The following is a 15,997-nucleotide window of genomic DNA, read 5'->3' as shown; positions in this document are numbered from 1 at the left end:
ACGTTTTTTCCCCCGACGTTAACGTACACAGGTCACATTCGACGGGTGTTGTGTATTTGTAAATTCATCTGTTTTATTCTGTGCTCTGGCACACTCAGATGAGGGCGCTCTGAAATCGGAATAGATAGAATCAGAGTGAATTTACGAAAGCACCCATAATTAGTTTGGCTGTCTGGAACGCAGCCACAACGCACAAAAAAGAGCGAGCCAAATTCTTTTATCCGCCTCTGTGAGCTTGCAAGTGGCTAAATATCAAGCTAGACAGGATGAGGGGGTTACCTTTTTTTCTGTCTCTCCTTGTACTTCTGAAAATCGAATTAATCGTTGGAGTATGGAGGTAATTAAACTAACTACCCATTCTTCCCAAAATAAATTATCCAGCTAGAATACATGGGCGAACGTTATTAGCAAGTTCACGTAGCCTTTTCGTATCTTTTTAGCAAGCTAACTAAGCTTACAAAAAGGAGAGTATCAAGTAGATAACAATGTGTTCATGTAAATATAATACACTCATTTATTTTACAGATACAATAATATTTTGGAGGATGAAAACTTATTTACACTACAAAATGCGGTAAGTACTCTTAACTTCTAACTATTAGCAAAGACACTAGCTAACGCTAATGCATGCTAGCTATAGCCAACAGGATACTAGATTGGTTCCATTAACAATTAATTAAAACAATTCAGGTGCATGGGAAGAATATGCCAATGCTTGGAATGAATATATATTTGATTATTGTTAAATATATCAAATTAGTTACACACACTTTTCATATTATAACCCCAAGTATAAGGTTGTAATAGCTACTCAGACTTCAGTGTGTTTAAAACTAGTTTTATATTTAGGTTTTCCTTAAGTACGATGGATCTGACTTTGTTGAATGGGAGTATCCAGAGTGTTGTAATGTCAACAACAAAAGGTAAAGGAAAAATATGATGAAACAGTCACCATTTGGCATCTGCAGATGTAGTGTATGTAATTATTGAACAATAGTTTACAGTCCCTCATTGGTTTTAAAGGATACCTTCATTGGCTTGACTTCTATCTGGCACTATTGTTTTTATTGTGAACTCCACTTAGCTCCCCAAATGCCATCATGAAATGCACTTCTCCTGGTTTCCAAATGGTAAAGCCATTGGTGTCTGTAAGTACCTTCTTCATTTGAACTGAATGTTAACAAAAAATTGAACTGAATGGTTCCAAAAAAATATTTATTTGTAATACTTTCTATTGCATGATTTGAACAGTCACCAGAGGAAGAAGAGGCACGATATCTTTTCATCAGTGATTCATTTTTCAGTTTTATCTGGTATGCTGTAGTGCCTATTGACAGGTAAAATACTATTCTCTGTATTTTTGTAGAATATGGATTCTAGCTTTTGTGTGTTTTAATAATGTCCGTTTTAAATTGTTCTCCTTTAGAGGTTCAGCAGAAACAAGCTCCAAGGTAAAATGTATTTTACAACACAAAGATTTAGTAATAAATGGCAGCTTAACAGGAAGATCATTAACCTTTTCAGCAATGTAAATTGTCTGTTTTTCTATCAGAAAGTGAGAATGTGGATCATTGATCCAGAGCAAGCAGACCCTGCTGAAATTAACAACACTGCACTTGTACCCTCAACGGTGAGACCAGTTCTGGCATCGTCATCTCTGTCAGAAATTCATCAAAAGTATCTAAATTGTACCTACGATTTTCAGTTGCATTCTTGTCCCTCAGCAATCCAGATATATCACTAAGCACTTCTACAATAACGGACAGTACCCAGTGATCAAGTTAAAATCTAAGCAGACTCACTTGGGGCATTTCCAGAAAGATGGGTAAGCATACCACCCTAAGCCATATCATAAAAAACAAATTCTGACGTACAAATAATACACAATATATACCCTCTACTATAGGTACTGGGAAGCAGTCATTCCTGGTGATGAAAGATTCAACGATTTTCACATTTATGGTCAGCCAATCAGTTTCCAGCATCGCTTTGTCATAGACGGTCAGCACACATTCTACTGGCCAGAACCTGCAGAGCCCAATGGGGAGAGGGAGGTGTCTTTGCGTCTGGCCCCAGGAAGCCCTTTATCCCTGGTGTGGGGCACCTGTGAGCTCTACCGCGGCCTGCTCCTCTCCGACACAGGCGCCCTCATAACCAAGAATGCTTTCCTCACCTCTGAGGAGCTGAAGGTGAACCCAGGAACTTTGCCTGTCCCTCCCAAGGGATATTTCACTGTGGACCAAGCTGCTCTTCTTGAGGACGGCATCATATTTAGAATAGATGGCGCCCTCTACTGGAGGGACAACCAGGATCGTGTGCTGACAGAACATCCCCAACTTCCCACGAGTGGAGTGATGGGCCTCTATCAAAGAACGTGCTGCGCTAGTAACTACCCTGTTCAGGTAAGCATCAGCTCCTCCCAAAGGGATTCAATGTGGTTAAATGTGAAAATCGAATTAAATATGAAAATCAAAGGTGTAGTCCTTCCATCTCCACATTTATTCACTTGTAAATAACGTAGGTTTAGTCCAAATAAGACAAAGTCATATATTGTTTCTCAATGCATTTTCTTCTGCATTTTCAGGATGTGGAACTGAGCTCTTTAATTGTGTGGAAAGACAATTTGTTGCTTGTGGGTCCAAAGAAATTAAAAAACCCGGGTAGGGATAATTTCCTAAAAATTGTGTTGAAGGTTCCTCCAAGAGTCACCTATTTAACAGCATCATTCGGTTCCCACCCGGCCTCCCTGGCCACTCTGGTGATGTACTCTGTCCCAGGCGCTATCTCACGCAACTTCCTCACCAGTTACAATGAACTGGTCCCTAGTTGGATAACCAGCACATTCATGACCAAGTTTAAGCTGAAGGACATCCCTAAAGGTCCATTTGAAATGCGCTTCCTGGAATCAGCCGATGCATCCCTGCTGCTGTGGAACAAAGAGACCATCCTCTATAGCTTTCACAATGACAACGAGTGGGGTGAGATCAGACCCTTCAATGCATCACATCTCAGTGCTGCAGCCTTTGGCAGTAAGATTCACCAAGTGACCTTGGGTAAGATCTCCTGAATATTTTTGGTCAATTCAAAGACCTGCTGTGATTCTATTGGACTAAGTTTTTTTATTTTTTATTTAAACTACACTAAACAAAAATATAAATGCAACATGCAACAATTTCAAAGATTTGACTGAGTTTGTTCATATAAGGAAATCAGTCAATTAAAATGAATTAATCAGGCCCTAATCTATGGATTTCTCATGCCTGGGTGTACAGATATGCATCTGTTGGTCACAGATGTTTTAACAAAACGTAGGGGGGTGGATCAGAAAACCAGTCAGTATCTGGTATGACCACCATTTGCCTCATGCAGCGCAACACATCTTCGCATAGAGTTGATCAGGCTGTTGATTGTGACCTGTAGAATGTTGTCCCACTCCTCTTCAATGGCTGCGCGAAGTTGCTGGATATTTGCGGGAACTGGAACTTGACACATTTGCTTCGCGAGGCTGCAGAAAGGTTTGCAGCATGGAGAAGGTATTTTTCGCTGTCTGGGTTCCCTGCCCTGTTCGACCAAAGCGCTGATTGCTACTGGGACCTCCATGCTAAAAATGCTGAATGGAGACACATTGCCAATATTATTGGATTCCTTGGTCAGTTGAATGTGAAATAATTAGCTGGAAAGTGGAAGCTAGGTGCTGGCAATTTCTTAGCTAAGCTGTCTAGCAAAGGGGTTAGCTTTGTAATTAGATAGCTAGCTAACTCCAACGCATTGTTGCGGACAGCCCCATTAACAATGTTTGACCTCCGTCAGAACGCAAAGAGATTGACATGACATGAGGCTGGAGGCGGCTTATGGTAGAGAAATTAACATTTCATTCTCTGGCAACAGCTCTGGTGGACATTCCTGCAGAGGATTCCAATTGCACCCTGACTCAAAACGTGCGTGTGTGCATTGTGTTGTGTGACAAAACTGCACATTTTAGTGACCTTATATTGTCCCCAGCACAAGGTGCACCTGTGTAATGATCATGCTGTTTAATCAGCTTCTTGATATGCCACACCTGTCAGGTGGAAGGATTATCATGGCAAAGGAGAAATGCTCACTAACAGGGATTTTTGTACGGAAAATATTTGAGAAATAAGCTTTTTGTGCTTATGGAACATTTCTGGGATCTTTATTTCAGCTCATGAAACATGGGACCAACACTTAACATGTTGCGTTTATATTTTTATTCAGTATAGCTGGTAATTTTCCATGAAGAAAAATTGCTTTAGTATTAGTATTTTTGTGGTAGTGGAAGAACTGGTGAATGGAGGGATGAAAGGAGGTTAAGTTGGACTGATTGGTGTGATAAAGGAATATGGATGTGTCGTGTCTTTGGCTATGCCGGATTAAGTGATATGACATGCTATTCTATAAAATACTTTCTCTGTAATTAATATTACCTGATTGAGCTAATCATGTAAATGTAATTAACTAGAAAGTCGGGGCACCACAAAATAATATTTATAGAGCCGTTATCTCCCGAATAATCTCTTAAAGACCTAGTAATATTTTACATCAATAGCAGTCAATATTAATCGTCACCTTATTTCAGTCTCATCTGAAAGTTGTAAATTCTTGGTTATCTTCACGAACCCTGGCTAACAAGTTGAATCAGCAATACAAAATTGGGTTTAATTATTTATTTACTAAATACCTAACTAATCACACAGAATTACATATACACAGAATGAATCATACATTGATTACAAATTGTCAGAAAGGAAAACGTCCCTAGAGGACGGAACAGATGTGACAGCTGCTTACACAAAGAACGGGGGTTGGGTTTGAGTGAAAGAGCGGGAAGACTGAAGAACAAAGGGAGAAGCGATGTCTCTATCGGGCCGTAGGCAGCTACTCTATCGTAAATACAGAATCTTATGCATTCTAAATTACCGCCCATTTGGAAAAGGAAAATGCAATGAATATTTACTCTGAGCTGCGCTTCGGTAGGTTGGTCGTAGATGGAAGGCCGTGTTGCCCAACAGAGTCCTTTGTCCTTTGAAGAGTGTCTCTGGTGGTGAATTGGATACGTTGTAGTGTCGTCGTTGTGTGGTAGACGGAATACTCTGTCTGTCCTCTCCTAGCCCACGTTTACAGCGACCGCTGCTAACTCAACGGTTAGGATGTATCACTTCTGTAGCGAATAAGAAGTTCATACCATTCGAGAGACCAGAGAAGTAGACCAAGTAGTTTAGTTAAAAGTTGAGGAAAAGTTGTTGATGCGGTTAATTGTTTTTATATCTTTTGTCATGTAGAAGATAATTCTGTTCCCGATTCCAAATTTGAATAGCAGAGAAGTAGACCAAGATGTCATACCCTCTAAGTTTTTGTCTAGCTTGTTTGGAAAGTGGTCAAAGTAGCTGATTTTTGTAAAAAGTCACATTGTTTACAGTGAATGTTGGAAGTCATGATGTCACAGTGGGGAGCTTTAGACTGTTGAAAAAATCCCTTTACAGTGAATGAAGATGGTAAAATATAAAAAAAAAATATCAAAACATTAAATGAAGGCACTATTCCAGACCATTTTACAAGTTTTGAAGTTTGAACAGTGTTTTTAGCTTAAACTGTGTAAGATGTCACATATATGCCGGGAGTCAGGAAGCAGGTGCAGAAGGTGAGTTTAATAATGAAGAATGCAGATAAACAAAACATGAGAAGTGTACGGAATGTGAATGTAATCAAGGTGATGATGAAGTCCAGGTGTGCGTAGTGATGGTTGCCAGGACCGGTGGTTCGTAGACCGGTGACGTCGAGTGCGGGAGTAGGCGTGACATAAGATGAGTAGCGTGCAGAATGATAATAATAACTATATGGTAATTGTACATATGGTAGTACAATTGCTGGAACTTGCGTTACTTATTTAAAAATATTTTTGTAGTAATGGTAGAAGTTTTACTTGACTATTTAATTAAAGCAAAGCAGTTTTAAACTATGTTAAGTTTTGAAAAACGTTATAGTAGTGGTAGTGTCTGCAGTAGTAAAGGTGGGGACTAGATATAGTTGGAAAAAGTAGGTAGATGAAAAGTTAGGATAGCCTGAACATATGTAAGTTGGTTTGGTGTCTCTTGCTTGAATGGTTCAAGAGTTAGGGAAAGGGGATACCTAGTCAGTTGTACAATTGAATGCCTTCAACTAAAATGTCTCTTCCGCATTTAACACAACCCTTCTGAATCAGAGAGGTGCGGGGGGCTGCCTTAAATCGACATACATGTCGCCGCGCCCGAGGAACAGCGGGTTAACTGCCTTGCTCAGGGACAACAGATTTCTTTACCTTGTCAGCTCAGGGAGCCCAAAGCTCTAACCACTAGGCTACCTAATGTTGGTGTTATTTAATGCAAATGTACAGTGCATTCGGAAAGTATTCAGACCCCTTGACTTTTTCCACATTTTGTTACGTTACAGCCTTATTCTAAAATGGATTAAATCGTTTTTCCCTCATCGGTCTACACACAATAGCCCATAATGACAAAGCAAAAACAGCAAATAAAAATAATAACTGAAATATCACATTAACATAAGTATTCAGGCCATTTACTCAGTTCTTTGTTGAAGCACCTTTGCCAGCGATTACAGCCTTGAGTCTTCTTGGGTATGACGCTACAAGCTTGGCACACCTGTATTTGGAGAGTTTGCACAGATACTTTCAGTTTTCTCCAGAGATGTTCTATCGTGTTCAAGTCCAGGCTCTGGCTGGGTCACTCAAGGACATTCAGAGACATGTCCCAAAGCCAATCCTGCATTGTCTTGGCTGTGTGCTTAGGGTTGTTGTCCTGTTGGAAGGTGAACCTTCGCCCCAATCTGAAGTCCTGAGCGCTCTGAAGCAGGTTTTCATCAAGGATCTCTCTGTACATGCTGCCACCACCATGTTTCACTGTAGGGATGGTGCCAAGTTTTTTCCAGACGTGAAGCATAGCAATCTGGCCAAAGAGTTCAATCTTGGTTTCGTCAGAGTCCTTTAGGTGCCTTTTGGCAAACATCAAGTGGGCTGTCGTGTGCCTTTTTTTTCTGAGGAGTGGTTTCCCGACTGCCCACTCTACCATAAAGGCTTGATTGGTGGAGTGCTGCAGAGATGGTTGTCCTTCTGGAAGGTTCTCCCATCTCCACAGAAGAACTCTGAAGCTGTCAGAATGACAATCGGGTTCTTAGTCACTTCCCTGACCAAGACCCTTCTCCCATGATTGCTCAGTTTGGCCGGGCGAAGAGTCTTTGTGGTTCCAAATTTAAGATTGATGGAGGCCGCGGTGTGGTCTCGCATTGTCATTATGGGGTAGATTGATGAGGAAAACAACATGAATTTAATAAATGTTATAATATGGCCATAACGGAACAAAAAAATGAAAAGGTCAAGGGGTTTGAATACTTTCCAAATGCACTGTATGTAGTTAGTTGATAAAAGTTGTAAAGATTTTGAAGTTAGGATAACCTGAACCTGTGAAAGTTGGCTTGGTGTCCCTAGCTTGAACGGTTCAAGAATTACTGTTGACTTCTTGTTTACAAATGTATGCACATTTATTTAGTTATAGTTTGTAAATGTCTTAAAGAATTTGATAGCCTGAATGTTTTAAAGTTGGTCTTGTAGCTTAATTGGCCAATGAGCAGGACCATTTTGAATTGCTACCTCTGTATTCCTATGGTTCTCATTCAAACCCATCTTAATTTATGCACATTTAATGGTTATAGTTCAAAAATGATATATACTGTAGTATCAAAAGTCTTTTGACAACAAGCAATCCTGAGTAGGATCCGTCTAAACATCTCACCGTTGATTTGGAGTTAATAGCTTAAGCGGTGAAAGAGGAGATGGGTCTCAATTTGTTTTTTTTTGTAACATTCTAGTCTATTGAATTGCATTGCAATTGAATGCATTGGTATCCATTGCAATGGCTCGATTTGTGCTGCTCAATGATGCGATACGAGAGTGCTCTTAGCTGATGTTAGCTACAGTACCTGCTTTTCGACACTAAACTCTTGACAAACAGCTGTAACCTTTTTATCTACCTATGTGTGAGTATCCATAGCAAGAGTAATGTTTCAGCTGCTCAATGAGTACGGTTACATGTACACAATAAAGAGATTATTGTGGATAGTCAGATTTATAAGAAGAATGATTTCCCTAATAATCGTGTTTACATGGACACATCTGAAATCAGGCTACCTAATGCCACTAACACAACATGCCATTGGAACACAGGAGTGATGATTGCTGATAATGGGCCTCTGTACGCCTATGCAGACATTTCATTTAAAAAATCAGGCGTTTCCAGCTACAATAGTCATTTACAACATTAACATTGTCTACACTATTTATGTTAAATTTGATGTAATTTTAATGGACAAAAAATGTGCTTTTCTTTCAAAAACAAGGACATTTCTAAGTGACCCCAAACATTCAGTTGTTCTGAACTTACTCACGCTAAAGAGGGAGGCCCGCTGGGCTTGTGCTAGCACATTGGCAGATCAAATACACAGCTGGAATGCCTATTTAAGGTGTTACATGTCCTAATAATTCGAAAGATTGCTCAGAAAACCAGTTGTTTTAATCAGCGCATGCTTACTTCGATTTTGACCTTATGCCCATAAAGATAAGCAGAGTAAAGTGTTTACATGACTATTGCATAATCTGCCTACTGTTGTAATCAGTTTAATATCAAATTATTACTGTGCATGTAAACGTACTCAATGATGAGACATAACAGAGCTGTTAACTGACGCTATCTAGCTTATTTTTCATCACTAAACTACAAACACCTGAAATTTTTTATTGGTATAAGATTGTTTTTTTTCATACGCCAGATGTCAATAGCAAAGAAGTAGAGGAAGATTTCATACCCTCTACATTTTTTCTGAATTGTTGGAAGTGGTCAAAACGGTGGCAGTTTGGGAAAAAGTTGGAAAATGTGTTAATCAGATTTATTTATAAAGTGGCTAGGAAAAACTCCAGTTACTAAAACAACTGTATCGTGAGATACGTTGCAGATATTTTTGTTCCGCTGACAGATTGGAATAGCAGAGAAGTAGATGAAGATTTCATCCCCTCTCACTTTTTGTCAAACCTATTGGGAAAGTGGTCAAAATTTCAGTTATTTATAAAAATGTGAGTACATTTTGTTGATGCGGTTACTTAAACAGCTGTAACGTTTGATCGGTACCAAATAATTCTGATATTATTTCAGATTTGAATAGCAGAGAAGTAGAAGAAGATTTCATTAGTTTGGAAAGGCTTCTACATGGAACCCAAAAAACAGTTCTACTTGGAACCAAAAGTTCCAGATAACACTTCTTTTTTTTTTTGTGTGTAGTTGTACATTTTATTGGTGTGCATCTTCTTTTATTTTCTGCCTCAGATCACTCCTGGAATATGCTGGTGAAGATGGAGAACAATATCCTGTTCTACTGTAAAGTGGGCATGCACGAGGTGGTGCGCTTGCACAAGTGGATGGAGCCGGACAGTCGCATGGTCCTCTACCTCAACCAGAAAGAGCAGATCAACATGCTCACCCTGACACCTGAGGGGCTGCATGTCCAGAAGTACCCCATGATGATGGAGACTAAGAGCGCCATGAAGGGCAGCTACCATGACTGTCCCTTCATCTCCTTTGAGCACAGTATGAACACCATTTCCTATAACATGGATAAGGGAGACCAGATGGTTCTGTGGGCTCAGATAGTCTACCCAGAGGGAAAAGGTGTGCACGTGAAGTTCCTCAGCAACAATGCGGACCTGCTTTATATTGAGCAGAAGTCTCACTTTGAGGGTGTGAACAGTGTGGACACAGTGAACACGGTGAGGCTGTTACTGTATTGATTATGTCATATACAGTGCTGCTCTTTACAGATTTCCTTTCGACAGATTTGTAGCATGTTTTGTTCTGCTGAACTTTGCTAATGCACAGTGAAATGGATACATGACGAGTTACCGTATCTACATTTCTGAAGACTTATTTGATGCTTTTATCTGATTTTTCAGACATTTATAATCAGCCAGAAAGTGGATTACAGTGATGCAACGAGTTACACACATTTGACGTCAGTCCTTTTTGTTTGTCAATTTGTGATTGATGTTCATTCAAAGGCTTAATTTATCAGTTTTGGGAATATATATTCACATAAACTGTTAATTTACCTCACAGAAAAAAAACAAGTGGCATTGTTACCCTGGAACTAGTACCCAACCAGATTGGGAACACTTGTAATTTGCCAATGAGTCGGGTAACAATTTTTCAAACATATTCAACAGTTACTGCATCTATATTTTACTGTAGCACATTGTTATTTACCAACTCTCATATTGTTGACAGATATCTCATTTTAATGTTGGCTGCCCACCAAATAGACATATCCGTGTTGCTAGGTAAGTGGAAACTATTCTGTAAGATTTATATTCTCTAGACAGAGTTAGTGTGACTGATCTATTCTTTAACTGATAAACGTTCATGCTTTTACCCAAAGTGACCTACAGTCATGCATGCATTTTACATATTGGTGCTCCCGGGAATCAAAGGCACTATCCTGGCGTCACAAGCACCATGCTCTACCAACTGAGCTACAAAGGACCACATTGTAGTGATGCCTTCTTGTTATTTCCAGGCCTTGGGGAATGCCTTGCGAGATGTACAGCCTCACCAACTACACCATTTTAGGGTAATCAAGGATGTTGAGGGACTGTATTGTCTTCTATTAGTATCAGTTCTCTGCATTAAAACATTCTCTTTCATCTTAGGTCTGTACTCAGAGATCCACAACAAGACGATATAGTAAGTAATTTAGTTTGCGGTTGTCAGAAATACACCTTACTAAATGTTCCTGTTTGCTAGTATAGATATGTACTGTAACTACTATAGCTAATATTGCACCTGAGGCTAGAAATGGAAATAGTTTGAGTATTAACATTTTGACATTTTAGTGTTGTAGTTAAATGTGATGTTTACAGTAAGGTATGTCATTTTTTATAAAAGTTAAATTGCCTTCATCATTGATTATGCATTTATTATTGTTATAGGTTGTGCATTACGACTGGGAGAAATTTGGATGTCTACTCAAAACGCACTATAAAAATCCATTTCTCCCAAGCATTGACCTGTAAGTCAAAAAAATAAAATTATACATTAACAGGAATGACTAAAACTATCAGAGAAATTCTTATTGGTTCACATATTTCTATGCGTGATTAAATTTTTTTATGTATTCAGGTACGATGGAGACAACTATGTTAGAAACGTCGACGCCAACTTCATAGTATGGGACAGATTTGGTCGGAAGGACTATTCTTTTAATGCAACCATGCGCCAGGTACACTTTATACTCCTCTATCAAATAAGTCAACTTGGAGTGTGTTTGGGGCGGGTTTGACTTTTCCTTACCGGTATGCTCACTGGGGCTCCTTCAGGTTGCCTGTCTCCGTGAATCTCAGACCTGGATCTCCATGCTGACTGGGGGGAAAAGCCTGGAGGAGGCCTGGGGTCCGGAGGTACAGAGCTGTACTCTTTATATACTGTGGTTCTCATGATCTGTATACATTTCTACCTGAATCCCAGAATGCCGCAATGCCAGAAACGTTGTTCTATAAACGTATATTCTTCTTATCCCCGTTCCAGAGCTATAGGACTTGTTTTAAGGTCAGCCCTGGCAAGTTGGGGAACCTGGACCAGCCTTATGAAATAATGAACAGAAGCTCCAAAAACTTTCTGACATTTTCCCAGGTGGACAGTGCTACCTATGTGTTTAATGTCAAGATACTGGACCCCAATTACAGGTGAATGACCACTGTCCAGGGTTGGGGTCAATTCCAATTTCATTTGAAATTCACTCATCAAGTGGAGAATTTATGTTGAATTACATTTTAAATGTCAACAACCTTCAAGTTATGGAATTGGAATTAGACTGTTTGGACTGTTTGAATTAGTATTATAAAAACATTTAATCTATTGAATTGGAATTTGATATTTGTACATTTCCCAGTCAATGGAATTAATGGACTTAGTTTTAAAAGTTGACTGCAGGATTTAAATAATAATAATAATTTCAAATTGCATTTACCGGTATATAATTCCAGTATAGCTAGGCTGAACGGTGGCATGATCAGCCTGAAACCCTGAGGGGAATTGAATTATAATTTGTGCAATTGTTGGGGGATAATGTTGAATTGGGAATAGAGTTGTGGGAATTTACCTGACATTGGAATTGAGAGGAATTTAATGATCTCTGAATTCAAAGACTGACCTGGAATTTGAATTTAATTAAATTGAATTTACAAGGAGAGAGAATTTAATTTGTGGAATGCATTCCAACCCTGCCACTGTCCTGTGGTTTTATTGGGACCACCCCAGTGGTTGCAGAACAAATAACTTACTCCATCCCCTTTGAACCGAAACAAACGCACACAAATCTAATTTTATTGGTCACATGCTCCAAATACAACCGGTGTAGACTTCACAGTATAATTCTTACTTAAGAGCCCATTCCCAACAATGCAGAGTTAAAAAGTAAGACAAATATTTGCTTAATAAAGAAGGAAATAGTTACACCATAACAAGGCTATATACAAGGAGTACCAGGACTGAGTCAATGTGCAGGGTAATTGAGGTAATACAGTATGAACACGTGTGTAGGGGTAAAAGTGACTAGGCCATCAGAATATACACTGACAAAAATATAAACGCAACATCCCGCAATTTCAAAGATTTTACTGAGTTACAGTTCAAGGAAATCAGTCAATTTAAATAAATTCATTATGCCCGAAACAATGGATTTCACATGACTGGGAATAGATATGCATCTGTTGGTCACAGAGACCTTTAAAAAAATTAGGGACGTGGATCAGAAAACCTCAGTATCTGGTGTGAACACATCTCCATCTAGAGTTGTTCAGGCTGTTGATTCGTGGCCTTTGGAATGTTGTCCTACTCCTCATCAATGCCTGTGCGAAGTTGCTGGATATTGGCGGGAAATGGAACACGGTGTCATACACAACGATCCAGAGCATCCCAAACATGCTCAATGGGTGACATGTTTGGCTAGTATGCAGGCCATGGAAGAACTGGGACATTTTCAGTTTATGGTAGAGAAATGAACATTCAATTCTGGCAACAGCTCTGGTGGACATTGCTGAAGTCAGCATGCCAATTGCACGTTCCCTCAACTTGTCAACTGTGGTATTGTGTTGTGTGACAAAACTGTACATTTTAGAGTGGCCTTATATTGTCCCCAGCACAAGGTGCACCTGTGTAATGATCATGTTTAATCAGCTTCTTGATATGCTCCACCTGTCAGGTGGATGGATTATCTTGGCAAAGTAGAAATTCTCACTAACGGATGTAAACAACTTTGTTTGAGAGAAGTAAGCTTTTTGTGAGTATGGAACATTTCTGGGATCTTTTATTTCAGCTCGTGAAACAACACTTTACATGTTGTGTTTATTTTAGTTCAATGTAGAATAAACTGAGTAGCAGCAGCGTGTGTGAAAGTGTCTTATGTGAGTGTGGCGTCAATAAGCATGTGTGTGTTGGGAGTGTCAGTGTAGTATGTGAGTGTGTGGGTAGAGTCGAGTGACTGCATCAAGACAGTGCAAAATAATTAAGATAAATAATAAAGGGGGTCAGTGTAAATTGTCTGGGTAGCTATTTGATTAACTGTTCAGCGGTCTCACAGATTGGGGGTAGAAGCTGCTCAGGTGCATTTTGGTCCCAGATTTGGCGCATCTGTACCGCTTGCCATGTGGTAGCAGAGAGATCAGTCTATTTTTAGGACCTTCCTCTTACACCGCCTGGTATAGAGGTCCTGCATGGCAGGGAGTTTGACCCTAGGGAGGTACTGGGGCATACGCAGTACCCTCTGTAGCGCCTTGCGTTTGGATGCCGAGCAGTTGCCATACCAAGCATTGATGTAGCCAGTCAAGATGCTCTCAATGGTGCAGCTACAAAACTGTTTGAGGATCTCAAGGCCCATGACAAATCTTTTCAGCCTCCTGAGAGGGAAGAGATGTTGACGTGCCATCTTAACAACTGTTGGTGAGTTTGTACCATGATAGATCCTTAGTGATGTGGACACTGAGGAACTTGAAGCTCTCGACCCGCTCCACTACAGCCCCGTCAATGTAAATGGGGGCGTGTTTGGCCCTCAGTTTTCTGTAGTCCACAATCATTTCTTTGTCTTGCCCACGTTGAGGGAGAGGTTGTCCTGGCACCACACTGCCAGGTCTCTGACATCCTCCCTATAGGCTGCCTCATCATCATTGGTGATCAGGCTTACCACCGTCGTGTTGTCGGCAAACTTAATGATGGTGTTGGAATCTTAGATATGTTTTTGGTTGTTGAATCAATTCGATTAATCACATTTCAAGCTTATCTTTCAAATTAACATTATATCAGAATGTTTTGGCAAGTAAGCTGGCTAAGTCATTGATCCCGCTTTGTAGTATACACCTCAGAAATGTATTTAGGTGACATTGTTGAGTGGACTTGTTTGTGTGACTAACATGTGTCCATGCCTAGAAAGTCATTGGTCCCTGCTGATAATTTATTGTAGTAACAGGTGGCGGCCACAAGGTGGCAGCTGTCAAACACATTTTATCCTCATGTCTGTCGTTGCTTTTCAGCAGGTCCTGTTAAAATTAATTTTTCTATACCAAAGATTAAAATAAAATGGAACACTGCCTTCAACCAGCTTCATCTATTTTCTCTTCTCAGCTTCTGTGACCTTCATGCTGTGTTTGCAGTCCAGACCTATGGCATTACAATTCCGTAAGTTATGGGGCAAATGGCTATGATAAATAACCTGACATATTGCTTTTCAGCATTGCTTAAATGTTCTAGGTCAATTGCGCACCAACTATCTTTGCATTCTTTTTCATTACAGGAAGTATCAGCATCTAACTACATATGTGGCCATTGTTTTTACCCTTTTCTCACTCTGTATACTGGGCTACAGTTACTGTCGATATGTGACTATTTTCAGGAATCTGCTGGCAACCAAAAGGCATAAATATGAATAGGTAATTCAAATACTTTCACTAAAAGTGGTTTTATTTAAATCTTACTGTTTGTAATTTTATGTTTAATATCAGTTATGCATTTTTGAGTCATGTATTTTATAGATTGTTATGGTCTCCAACATGTCTCTGCAGTTAATGGAATTGAAATAAGATGTTTAAGAACCAATCCCAAAAGTAATGTTTAACTTTGAACTTTTTGTCTTGATTTCTTGGTGCTTTTTCAAAAATGGTATAATCAACCAAGGAGAATATAAACCAAAGCTGAGCAGTTATGTCTAACCTTCAGTTGTCATTCATTACTATTTTGATAGATTAGATGGATTATTTAAAGCAATAGCTATTTGATGACGTTTCTCAGTCTTCATATAATGTATTATAAATGTTAGGTTGATTAATGGATAGCTGTGAAATCAGCGATTTCCAGGTTGATTAAACGACTCGATGGATCGTTACAAAGCGCTTCACTACAGCACGACAGTGGTCACCCGTTATCTGAGAATTGTGTACATTTTCAGTTGGATATTTTTGTGGGGAAATAATATTCAACTTCGAAAATAGTTAATAGAAGATATTTCATTTTGATGTTTGAATGGCAATTTCACGCAGAAAAGATGCACGCTCACTAACAACTCTATATCATCGCAAACTGTCCCCAGTCAGTACTGTAGCTATATTGCCAGCCAGCCGACTGCCTTGCACAGCTGTTTGCTTATGGAGAAAATTGCACAAAGCTTTCGGATGCGGGACTCTTGTGAACTACTTGCTGAACTGAAGGTATAATTTGCCTATTTGTACTATTAACCTAGTAGTTAGGAAGCTAGCTAACTAGGTAAAACCAGCGCAACAAATAAGTAAAAATAACTAGTTAGAGTGTGTGGATCGAAAAAGAAAACTGGCGAAAGTGTATCAGAACCCGAAGAAATTCCTGATGGCAAACGAAATGATCATTTTGAACGTTTATGA

General features: G+C 39.5%; 1 protein-coding gene across 1 annotated transcript; it reads left to right on the top strand.

Annotated features, from left to right (window-relative positions):
* Positions 1–173: 173 nt before the first annotated feature.
* On the top strand, positions 174–15,277 carry LOC139381776 (cation channel sperm-associated auxiliary subunit epsilon-like). Its single transcript, XM_071125527.1, has 22 exons — positions 174–337; positions 526–574; positions 850–923; positions 1,085–1,148; positions 1,252–1,337; positions 1,427–1,451; positions 1,553–1,630; positions 1,725–1,825; positions 1,907–2,402; positions 2,585–3,053; positions 9,390–9,829; positions 10,013–10,071; positions 10,176–10,254; positions 10,344–10,396; positions 10,633–10,686; positions 10,766–10,799; positions 11,045–11,124; positions 11,235–11,334; positions 11,432–11,512; positions 11,640–11,797; positions 14,730–14,783; positions 14,899–15,277. The coding sequence occupies exons 1-22, from the start codon at positions 267–269 to the stop codon at positions 15,032–15,034; spliced, it is 2,841 nt and encodes a 946-aa protein (XP_070981628.1). The 5' UTR covers positions 174–266; the 3' UTR covers positions 15,035–15,277.
* Positions 15,278–15,997: the final 720 nt, after the last annotated feature.

The sequence above is a fragment of the Oncorhynchus clarkii genome, chromosome 23 (assembly GCF_045791955.1).
Source record: "Oncorhynchus clarkii lewisi isolate Uvic-CL-2024 chromosome 23, UVic_Ocla_1.0, whole genome shotgun sequence".
Classification (NCBI taxonomy): domain Eukaryota; kingdom Metazoa; phylum Chordata; class Actinopteri; order Salmoniformes; family Salmonidae; genus Oncorhynchus; species Oncorhynchus clarkii.
The sequence above is the reverse complement of the archived record's forward strand: the minus strand, read 5'-3'. Positions and strand labels throughout refer to the sequence as shown.